Consider the following 13,130-nt stretch of genomic DNA (forward strand, 5'->3'; position numbering starts at 1 on the left):
ACCAACTGATAACCGATAAATTGTTTTCTAATTGTACGTTGCTATTGACTTAAATAGTATAATACAATGCAATATATTTTGCATCTATTAATACTAACATTAAAAATAAGCAATATTAGTGGCGTAGTAGTAAAGGCAATGGGATGGTCTTCCTACTGTTGCGATAGTCCGGTCCAGATAAACCCATAGTTGGTAAAAGGAGATTTTAAAATATGCAAAAAAGCAATATTTCCAAAATATATTTAAAAATTCAAGTTCAAATATGCTGAAATGACTTACATATATTAATTTTGATTTCTAATTTTCTTCCTTTAATACATCCCTTATGTGTATATAATCAGACGTTATCCATATTACATGTAACCATGCAAACTTTTTTATTTTTACTCTATGAAATCTTCTTGACATTTTTCATCAGGAAGTTGGACATATTTAATAATTTAAAAATCGATCACCATTTTCTGATATTTCTGGAAATAAAAATATTAGTTACAATATTAATAGATATACTTTTAGTTTTTATTCCTTTTGATTTGCATCGGTATGAAGCCGAAGGACCTGATTATATAAATATATTCTACAATATATATATATATTCAATGAAGCTATATTATATTTGAAAACTAACAGCACATAGAACATTCTAAATACGTATTTTGTCAATAAAGGCCCCGGAAGAACATTTTTGTTTTAATTTCTTACGTTTGATGAGTTCTTGGTGATTGTTGTAATGCCCATATTGACATCAAGGAATTTGGTGCTAAGTGTTTATAATATAATTTTAATATTGATGTATTTTCTCAATTTTAGTAAGGGCTGAACAATTATTGCTCCTAATTTTCAATATTAAATTTCAAACTCGATCAATAGTTAACTAATAATTCTACAATTAACACATGTCGTTAATTGTAGAACTTCTGAGATTTCTGAAAAAAAAAACCGAACCAAATAGTGCCCATAGGTCTATTTTGAAGCCAGTTTTACATAATTCCTAGAATATCACTTCATTTTCAATTTCTCCCAATTTTGCTCGGATATTTTAATCGTCTTGTTCAGTAACATTAGTTTTGTGACGGGTCAATCAGATCATGATGAATTCTAAAAGGCATCTTTGTCAATCCCACCAAACACTTAGCACCAAATTCCTTGATGCCAATATGGGCATTACAACAATCACCAAGAACTCATCAAACGTAAGAAATTAAAACAAAAATGTTCTTCCGGGGCCTTTATTTACAAAATACGTATTTAGAATGTTCTATGTGCTGTTAGTTTTCAAATATAATATAGCTTCATTGAATATATATATATATATATATATATATATATATATATATATATATATATATATATATATATATAATAACTAATATATACAATAACTTAAAATTTTTCTGTCAATTTTAATAAGGGCTGAACAATTATTGCTCCTAATTTTGAACTTTTAGCCATATTTTATCCATTTCCATTTAGTTATCGAAATATATTATATTGAAAGACTTACTGTTTAAATTACAGCTAGGAATTGCATATCGGTTAAGCAATACTTTTTTATATTTAGATTCATAATAATCTGGTTAGATATGCAAAGAATAAACCATCTTTTTTGAAAATTTGATGTAGGAACCCACAGAACAGAATATAAACCATTAATTTGTCATTGTATTTTTTTCAGAAACCATTTTTGACATGGGGCAATGCTAGAAAAAAATATTTGAACCTTCATATTAAGGAAAATAATATTTTTCCTCTGTTTTTGTATTTAAAAACATTATTTTATCAGAAATTCTGTAAAAATGAGGTAGTAAAAACAAATTTCCTTAAAATTGTACAAAAAAAACCGATGTCAGCACAAAATATAAAATTGAAAGAAAATAAATATTCTGTTCTTGTTTTTATACCTTTAGTGACTTTATATTTTGTGACTAAAACTTATGTGATGTATCTTGATCATATTATAACAATAGGCAATAAGTTAGAGACAAAAATTAATCATAATATGTAAGTAAGAAACAAATTACCTGTATTTATACGTTGATAGACAATGTTGTTTTAACGTAACATAGTTTAAGAATCTTTACGATTATCCTAGACACTTTCCAACGCACAACAGGTCTCCCTACACTGCAATATACACTCTGCTAAAATAAAAAAAACTGTCGAGTCTTGAAATGTTTATCTCTATACTCGTTTATTAATGATCTTATCAGTTATTTTATAACAAACGTTTTTATAACGCTCGAAATAATGCTTTAGTTAATTCATATACCGAATGAATGAATGAAGTTAAGTTTGACGGCGTGAGTGCTGTGAATATGCCGTGTTGTAGTGTGAACATATCCGGGAGTGATAGAAAATGCATGTTTGTTGTAGTGATTCTTTAAAATTACTTTGCCTGATTGTGTGGATGCAGTTAATTCGGTAAGTCACTTAGCATGGTATCGGATACATCGGGTATAAGTTGACGGATATTTAATAATTCTTTGTGATATTATAGTGCTAAAGATCATTCTATTGAATACAGAGAATAATATAAAATTTAATTCAAGCGTATTTAATATAACTATATTTTGTTTTGAATTGTGAAGTAAACTATTGAAATCAGATTTTACAAAAAACATCAAAATATTTGGTTGTCTGGGAAGTGGTTTTTTAAAACAATGGGAAAAGCATGTTCCAATTAGCGGCAAAATAGTTATAACGATTTAAAATTAGGTATGAAATTCGACTGCTATCTAGCCCATTTAAAGGAATATTGGAAAATGGTGCCAGAAAAAAAATCTGCAGGAAGCCGAAAAAGCGAATAATAACTAATACTAATAGTTCACAAAAAATCCAATGATAATAGGAAAGCAAAAAAAAAATTTTAGTTAAAAACTTTAATATCCTTGCTGATTATGATTGTTCAACAACCACTTGAACGACAAGCAGTATATTGCTGAAGTGGCTTCACAAGCACTTGACTCCTCAGATAGGACAATGATTTTGTAATTGAAAATACTCTATTTATAATTTAAAAATACATATCCACTTAATTTGTACCTAAAATATTTTCTAATAGAACAAGCTCACTAAAACTGTGATAATGCCATGGACATTGTTCAGAACAGCAACTGAGCCGAAAGAATGAGTTAATAGTAGATCAGATCATAGTAAGACTTACCAAACAATATTACCCAAAGTCTCTTTTCATCTGCCTGAAGGAATCCTGAAAACATATCTCAGGCCTTCGAATAGGTGACACTACAAGAAGATATTTCAAATTTGCATGGAATGTTCTTAATTAAGAAACTATTTCAAAAATGTGAGCCAAATTATTTATTCAATGAAGCTATATTATATTTGAAAACTAACAGCACATAGAACATTCTAAATACGTATTTTGTAAATATGGCCCCGGAAGAACATTTTTGTTTTAATTTATTACGTTTGATGAGTTCTTGGTGATTGTTGTAATGCCCATATTGGCATCAAGGAATTTGGTGCTAAGTGTTTGGTGGGATTGACAAAGATGCCTTTTAGAATTTATCATGATCTGATTAACTCGTCACAAAACTAATGTTACTGAATAAGACGGTTAAAATATCCGGACAAAATTGAGAGAAATTGAAAATGAATTGATATTCTAGGAATTTTGTAAAACTGTCTTCAAAATAGACCTATGGGCACTATTTGGTTCGTTTTTTTTTTCAGATATCTCAGAAGTTCTACAATCAACGACATGTGTTATATGTTATTGATCGAGTTTGAAATTTAATATTGAAAATCTTAAAATTACTTTTTCTTCAAGCGATTATGTTAAATAACCTTGATTGTCCTTATTCATCCCCCAATATTTTTTAAAGCCTCCTTGATTCATTTCATATCACAACATCAACAATCTGCCCGTGGACAATAAGTATCATTATATGATTTCATTTGTATAATATAACCATCCTGACATGTAGAACGTCATTTCAGTAAGTTATCTTCAGTAAGTCCATCGCAACTCATTCTGAAAACTATTCTAGCTTTTTCTAGAGATTATTTAATCCCATTCTATGTTTCTATTAATCAGTTCGCATGGTAGTTTGCGTTTGAGCCTACATGCTTCATTGTCATCGCGCACATTCAGCTGTTTGGCAAGTTCCTACATATTATACTAATACATTTAAATAGGAATTTTATAAAGTGATAACAATTCTACATAGGTAGTTGCTTCCAAATAAATATTTTGGTTATAACAGATTTGAATTGTTATAACAGAAACCTGATTGAAAAAGTTGGCAACATTCAGTTAACGACTTTGGTATATCAAATTTCGTTTATATTAATTGGTATACAATTTTGCTAGAATTTTCGGTTGTCATGCATTTCGATTCAGTAAAATGTTGGTCATCATTTACGTCTTCACTACTAAGATAACGATAAAGAACGTGTATATTTTTTGCACGTTGATATAGGAATTACATTCATCACCTGTTTCATTAAGTTAAGTGTTTTGATAAAAGTTTTGCTATGTTTAATATAAATTTTTGCATTAATATAATGAATGAATTGTAAAGTTGTTCACATTTTATTGCTTATTTGATCATTAATTATGAGAAATATTCTATTGACTTTCCTAGAGGTCAAATAAGTTACTGAATGTAATATTAGAAGAACTACAGTTTATTCAAAATGTCTTACTACATTCTGTTGTTTTGGGATTTGTAATCTACATAACTGAGTAAAATATTTTGTCGTGATTTAATAATAATAATAGCTTACATAAATTTTATTTTAAATTGAGGTGCCTAAAATATCAATGTTAATGTATTAAATGAAATAAAATTGATAAAATATAATATTTTGTAGCATAATTTGATTAAACATGATATCCCTGTAGGTTAATCTTCTAACGTCACAGTTTTGATCTAGCAGCTTCCATGTTCATCTTCTTCCTCAAAAAATAATTTCACCTACAATTTCCAAATATTATTTCAATAAATTTATTTTATCATTTTGTATGGAATATATGAAATATTCTGTTTTTACACATTTTATTGCATTAAATATAACGTTCTATAAATAAGCTCCATTTCATTTAATATGAATATATACAATAATTTATAGGTTAGAGTTGTTTTATTACATTTACATTGAACGTGGTAAATTTATATGGTATATTAGAGTGATTTTTTATCATACTAGTATATGTAGAGTTGTAACTTAAATACATTTTATTTTATTTCTTCTTTGAGTAAATTAATATCCAAAGACAAGTTGTTTATTCTAATAAATTATTATATATATATTATGCGTTTTTTAAGTAGTGGTATCCCCCGAAGGTCTAATCCACATAATTAATAATTGTATATCTAAATAATGTATTTTACTTTTATTAGGGAGCAATTTACCTTTTACGCTTAGTTCTTGTTTCCTTCGGTGCAATGTTTCCTTGTAAAATCATTTTGATATTACTATACTTCTCTTTAGTTTGTCTTGTTACTACCTGTATACATATTTCTTGATAAAACTACCTTTAATCACTGCATTCTCCTTAATGCATTTACCCCACACATGCTCATAAAGCTCACTGCTCACATACTCTATAATACAATTTCCTACAATTAAAGTATATTAATTGTATACTGAATTTTAGTAGTTTCCTCTTTCATCACACTGTCTTAGTAATTGGCAGCATTGAATTATAAACCAACACTCATTAAGTTTTATTCAATCACTGTCACTTTCAGAAAAACTAATCAAGTTAATAACTAAGCTGTTTGACTTGTTTCCAATCTATCAAAAACCGAAAATGTTATTTTCGAGAATGTCTCTTTACATCAATTCAGACAGTTCTGGTTTGAATATTCTTCTCGACCTGAATGTCTATTGCAATACCCCATATCAACTCAATTGGAATGAATATCAGTGATAGGGAGGAAGGCATAATACTCTGTGGCCATAACGTTCAGTAATCTTATCTACCATGTATATTTTCACAGGCTTATTTCTAAAACGGTAAATTACATAAAATACAATTAAATATTTCATGTATATGAAGCATCTATTCCACTATTTTATACTCTCCATACACATTTAGTTTTACTTTACACATTTACTAATAACTTCACTTAAATAGATCAAATGGTTTTACTTTCATTAATATTCTGCTTAAGGAGGAGCTGGAAAAACCTCAACATTGATGTGCTGATGAAGCCTCTGTTCATGTCTTTGGGTATAGTCCTAGATAACGTTATCGAAAGATGATATATTATGTTATGTAGAATTATGTTGGTATTATCTACATACTTTATAAATAAAATGTATTATCGCAATACGGACTATGACTAATTCTGAAAAATCCTCTAAAACGTTCTAATTCATTTAGTATTTCTTAAAAATATATTATTTCTGGAGGAAATTGTGGTTTTGATGAAGTATATAATAAATGGTCTGAGGTTACACAAGATGCAGACAAATAGGTCGAAAAATAGATAAAATCATATGTACATTGTTCATATTTAAAAGGTTTCAACAATTATCTTTTCTCAACAGACATATATATTTATTCATGTTTTGGTCCTTGGTGTGGTAAATAATATATTTATATCACTATATATGGATATATCGATCTTACTCTTCCATCGTATCACTTAAAACTTCGCTATGTCATACATCAATTTATCATTGCGTTGTTGTTTGCTTTAATTATATTTTTTGAAATAAATGATTTTTAATATATCGCCATTTCAATTTTTATAATACCATTATAATGGATAGAATTTATTAATAGGTAGTAACATTTGGAGTAACAGTGGTAGTAACATTGGTGGTAATATAACATTATATTTCCAGTTAGAATATGTATCTTCCTTGTTTGACTCTAAGGTATTCGTCAGTTTTATATAGCCAGGGAGAAGCATTTTAATTAAGCAAGAATTACACAAAAAAAGACAAATAGTTAAGCTACGAATATATTTTTATTGCTTTTCAAAGTACTCTCCACGATGATTGATACACTTTTGCATACGCATAAACCAATTTTCAAAGCATTTATTCCATTCCGAATGAGGTATCTTCAAGACATGATTTCTGATCGCAGTTTATTCTTCACGGATAGGAACAAAAAGAATTCAGTAGGTGGCAAATCCGGGCTGTACGGCGGATAAGCCATCAATTCGATGTTTTGAGTGCTCAAATAATCTCTTGTTTGAGAGCTCGCATTATTATGATGAAGAACGATCTGGCGTCTCTTGTTCGTTTTCCTTATTTCACCGAAGACTTCTGACAAACAAATGGTTTTGCACTAATCAGAATTTACTGTTCTACGATCCTCTAGAGGAACTGTTGTAATATGACCGGTAACAGACCACCATTTTCTTTGAAATGATTCGTGCGTGAACAACTTTTGTTGGATTTGGTTCATCTTGAAACACCCATACAGTTGATTGCTGCTTACTTTCGGGCTCATACGAATATATTCATGATTCGTCATCTATCACGATTTTATAAACCTCTTTCGAAGCGCCGCGATTGAATTTCTTAAGCATTTGCATTTGAACCAATCGACACAAGCATTTTTTTCATTTTGTTCATGTTAAATCGCATATATGCTGGTGACACTAATGCTTAGGAATGCCTCAATCTCACAATAGGTGACATGACGATCTTGCTTAATCATTTCTCACACAGCATCGATGTTTCCTAGCACAACAGTCGATTTTGGACGACCTTTACACAACTCGTCGGACAGCGAACTTCGACCACGATTGAATCCACTAAACTAGCGATACACGGTGGCTTCATCGCCAAAAGTCAAACTATGTTGATTGATGCACACTTGTTATAATCCACGTCGAAAATCTTAAAAAATCATCGCAACTAAATATAAAATAAACAGATAGCGTCCGCGCGACAAAATGTTCTGAGTACGTATATCGTCAAAAATGTCAAACTTTAGGATGGAACAGTTAGATGGATCTACATGACAACAGTGTTGCCAGTTCCCGAAATATAAATAGTGACCCTCGTATAACTGTATATAAGGAAGATATGAGTACTGACAGCGTTGCAAATAATAAGCATGAAAATTACATGGAGGCTTCAAAATATAATTTTACAAAAGAAGGAGTTGCAAAAACCAAATGCAACATTTAATGTACACATATATTTTATATTGAAGTATACTATATATCATCATATCATATCATCTTGACTACCCCAATTACAAAAATTTATTCAAATATGAGTATTTCAAATTATTGGCAAAGTGGTAAGTTATTTAGCAAAGAAACAACCAACATTAATAAACTTAAATAGGCCTTTACGAATCTATTAATACAAGTTTGATTTTATTTATAGCTATAATAACTTTTCAAGAACATATTTCTAAAATAATTAAGTTTTCCAACTTTTATTTTTACTAATTATATCAATAAATTATAAAATATTGACAATTGTGATACCATTAAAGTAAACATAAAATAATATAATGTTGTCCACGAACTAAGGTTCATTGCACCGAAATAAATGTTGCAAAAATATTTTGATAATTATTTATCATTTCTGGGTAATTCGGTAGGGTTAGCTACTAAATTCTATCGATTTAATATCGTTATCGCAGTCGTTCCTGTACAATGGCTTCAACAGACACAGAAATGTATTGATTTTTATTGCCGCTGATACCACCATACAATTTTGATAACATTTTTATCTGTGTAAGCAGTCTTTGTTTTTTTTCTAACTGATGAGCGCATAAATACTACCATTATTCGTTTAATCAAATTTGCCAACAGGATGGCCTAGAAAAATATTTGTTCCTATTTAGTCTTGCTGGATTTTCCTTTACAGTCATCGTGACGGTGAACGTTGATCTACAATTACATAAAACAGCTTCCAGTCACTAATAGTGATAACGTCAATTAATCACTTACGCAGAATACCGTATACGTATATCAGCTGATAAATTTGGTGTCATAAAGATATTCGCTGTTGCTATCACTTTGTAAAACACCAACTTGGTTACTGTTGACTATTGTGTTTTGCGTGCGGTTTACTATGCGGATTAATAACTAAGATAACTCTTAAACATTCATTAAGACTCTATACAATTCATTTCCATATACGTCATCAATTCTATTATTTTAGAAAAGTTATTATTGGTGATGAATTTGACGTTTGCTTGATTTGCTCCCGTATTTTTATATTTTTCTTCGGCAGGAGAGCCATATATGTAGTCCTTTTAAAATAAAAGTGAACCCCTGTCATCAAATGTTGTGACGTAATGTTAAATTTTACTTTTAGTCTAAAACGTTTAGCGGTTATTAACCTATTATTATTACTTCTTTGACGTACAAATACTAATATAAATAAATAATTAATAATTCAGATATTTTCGTAAGACTTAAACAAGTAGGTTAATTGAAAAGTCCCCGGCCTGACACATAGATGGCGCTACTAGAATTAAATCCATATGGTTTTTAGTTGGCCTCAAAAAATGCGTGTATAAATTTAACAGCTGTCGGATCATTAGTTTGTGAATGAAAAAAATGGATAAAAAGGAATTTCGCGTGTTGAATAAATATTGCTTTTTGAAGGGAAAAATACAGTTGAAGCAAAAACTTGGCTTGATGCCTAATTTCTGGACGCTGCCCCAGGAAAATCAACCATCAAGGATTGGTATGTTAAGTTTAGGCGTGATGAAATGAGCACCGAAAATGGTGAACGCAGTGGACGCCCAAAAGATGTTGTACCGATGAAAACATTAAAAAAATCCACAAAATGATTTTGAATGACCATAAATTGAAATTTACTGAAATAGCATACACTACAAAGATATCAACTCAATGTGTATATCATATCATTAAAGTATATTTGGGTATGAGAAAGCTCTTTGTAGAGTGGGTGCCACGCGCGTTCACTTTTGACCAAAAACAACGACGAGTTGATGATTCGGAGCAGTGTTTGAAGATAATTAAGAGTAATAAATCCGATATTTTGCATCGATATGTGACAACGGATGAAATATGGCTCCATCATTTCACTCTGAAGTCCAATCGATAGTCATCCGAGTGAACCGCACAAGATGAACCCGCTCCAAAGCTCGGGAAAGCGCAAATCTTAAGGTTATGGAGTCTGTATTTTTGGATGCGCAAGGAATAATTTTCATTGACTACCTTGAAAAATGAAGGACCATCAACAGCAACTACTACATAGCGTTATTGGACCGTTTGAAGGACGAAATAGCCAAAAAACGGCCGCATTTGAAGAAAGAAAGAAAGTGCTGCTTCACCAACATAATGCACCGTGTCACAAGTCAGTAAATACGATGGCAAAATTCCATGAATTGGGCTTCAAAATGCTTCTTCATCCATCGTTATCAGATCTGAAAGGATTTCTCGCTGGGAAGATATTTTCGTCGAGTGAAGAGGTGATCGCCGAAACTGAGGCCTATTTTGAAGCAAAGGACAAATCGTACTACAAAAATGGTATCAAAAATTTGGAAGGTCGCTATAATCAGTGTATCACTTTTGAAAGGAATTAATGTGTTAAAAAATGTGTTTTAGCTTGGTAGGGACTGTTCAATTGACCTGTTACGGCTAATTATAGGACACAATACTTTGATGTTACAGTTGTTTTATTATATTTACATTGATCTCTTTTCTCCAGCTAGGTGCTTTCTTTAAGTAATCTTTGGAGGCTTAATTTCCTAATTAGTACTTTTATAACCAAGTTATATATTTTTGTTCAATCAGAAATCATATTTACCCCTTACGTTAAGTTCTTGATACTTTTGTTGGTGGATGTCCTTCTCAAATCATTTTAATATCACCGTATTTCTTATTACTTTCTTTCATACCACTTATGTACATTTTTCTTCTCTCAGTGTAGTGTTTCCTTGTAAAGTAATTTTGATATCACTGTATTTCTTCTTAGTTTGTTCTGTTACTACCTATATCTTTTTTGATAAAACTAGATTTAATCACTGCATTCTCCCTAATGCATTTGCCATATCTGTAAACCATTAGTACTAATTTTCTCCTCATGCTTTTTAACAAAATGCTAATGTATATTCTATCATTCTCTTTCACAAAACACGTTTTTACACTTTACAATACATTTTTCTACAGTTATTCTACATTAATTATATACTTGTCTTTAGCTGTTTCTAGTTGCATAACTCAAATCTTGGTAATTGTTAGCAATTGATCATAATCTCACATTCTGAGTGTTCCATTTAGTCACTCTCATTTTACTGTTCAATTCAATAACTATACTGTTAAAATCTGATTCATCTAACATTAGTTTATGATTCCAGGACTTCGTAACGTCTTCTTCTGTGTATCTGATGGAGCCCATCCAAATTAAAGGTGTTATTGTAGACAATGCTTCTTACTTGTATATCCTTTCGGACATACATGTACATTGTATTAATTCTTTACAACATGCTATATGAATTCGATTAGATTGAATATGAAGTGATAATGAGGAATATGTAAAACTCTGGTGGTATTATTCAATAATTTGATCAAAACTTAATTTATATTTTGCAAACTATTCCTTAATTACAGATTTTGATTTTTGGGGACTGAGTTCTATACTTTTAAAAATTATATTCTTCTCTTACTTTTATTAATTATATTTATTAGACCTCCTCGTGGGTTCTCTTGCACAATTCAAATCTGACTTTTTTCATTTTATTCGTATTTTATTGTATGTTTTTATTTTTGAGATATTTTAGCCACAGTGCTTATATTAACATTAAGTACAGCTGCAATATGCTAAAATATTTCCAATTTAACTGCAGCAACTTATATTTAATTATAATGTTAAATTAATAATAACTTAAATTTAGTTATAATTATAATATTTATAATATAATATATTTATAATACAATTATAATATTTAATAATGTCAATATTTTTGTTCGAATATGATTATCTTGTTACTGCTCGAAGTAATTGATTAAAGACGCTGGTTTATAATCTCTAATTGTTATGACTAATGTTTTGAAGAATTTTGTAGAGATTTGACAACAGCGTCGACCAAACATTAATTCATGAGACAATGTTCTATCTCTTTTTAATTAGGAAAAATGAGAAGGAAAAATCACCTCCAAGTTTACGAACGAACATTATATTTTTACTAAATTATATTTGACAGTATATTCGACATCATTTACGATGTGCAATGGCTCGGTTATTGGATTGTATAGTTTTCTGTAATTGGTAAATCTTGATGTATTAAATTATATTTTTAAAATGACGGAAAAATAATTTTTATTTAATTTTTTTTTAAATATGAGATTATCTCTTTTCATTTGTTAGCATTTGTTCTCGAAATTGATTTCTTTTTTGATCAGACAATTCACACAGTCTCTCAAATAAAATCATCAATTTATAATACGATGACTATTGACTATTTGAAATATCTATGTACCTACTTTCCACTTTATTTAATTGACTATTATTTTGTTTCGTTTGTCTGTACGATTGCCTTTTGATTGGTATAAATAATGTAGATAAACTAATTACTGTGAAGAATTTACAAATTTCTGCAATTTGATTTTTAATATTTTTATAAAAATTAAAAATTTTTCAGACTTGGCATGTAACGCATTCTGTTTACTTATCGCGAATATAAATAACTCTTATAATCTCAAGATAAAATTATTATGTATATCACCTTATAAATTCATTTTTATTATCCCTATTCAGATTATGACTAATTTTGAAAAATCCTGTAAAACAAACCTTCTAATGAATTTATTATTTCTTAAAAATATATTATATCTGGAGGAAATTGCAGTTTTCATGAAACATATAATAAATGACCTGTGGTTACAAAGATGCGGACAAATAAGTTGAAAAATAAAATTTTGGGTAAAAAAAACCATAAAATCTTTTGTATACTGTTCAAATTAAAAGGTTTCATCTATTATATTTTCTTAACGAACATATATATATATATATATATATATATATATATATATATATATATATATATATATATATACGATTATATTTAAAGGACGATATATGGATGTATCGATATTTGTACCACTTCCAACATAGCTGTGGCATACATCAATTTATCATCACGGATTGTTGTATTTCTGATTATATTTCCTGAAATAATTTGAGAGAGAGAGAGAAAATATTAG

General features: G+C 29.3%; 1 protein-coding gene across 2 annotated transcripts in view; it reads left to right on the forward strand.

Annotated features, from left to right (window-relative positions):
- Wnt2 (Wnt oncogene analog 2) overlaps nt 1-13,130 on the forward strand; it is a 402,687-nt gene that overhangs the window by 24,120 nt on the left and 365,437 nt on the right. Inside the window, exon 1 of one of the 2 annotated variants that reach the window (XM_076411151.1) lies at nt 2,275-2,421. The exons of the other annotated variant lie outside the window; for it this stretch is intronic. Coding sequence (XP_076267266.1) covers nt 2,357-2,421 — 65 coding nt within the window. The 5' untranslated portion in view covers nt 2,275-2,356. Of the gene's footprint in view, nt 1-2,274; nt 2,422-13,130 lie in introns of those variants that run through there. 2 annotated transcript variants of the gene reach the window in all.

This window comes from Rhynchophorus ferrugineus, unplaced genomic scaffold (assembly GCF_030347505.1).
Source record: "Rhynchophorus ferrugineus isolate W39M unplaced genomic scaffold, kcgeb_rfMv2 rfM8, whole genome shotgun sequence".
Taxonomy (NCBI): Eukaryota; Metazoa; Arthropoda; class Insecta; order Coleoptera; family Curculionidae; genus Rhynchophorus; species Rhynchophorus ferrugineus.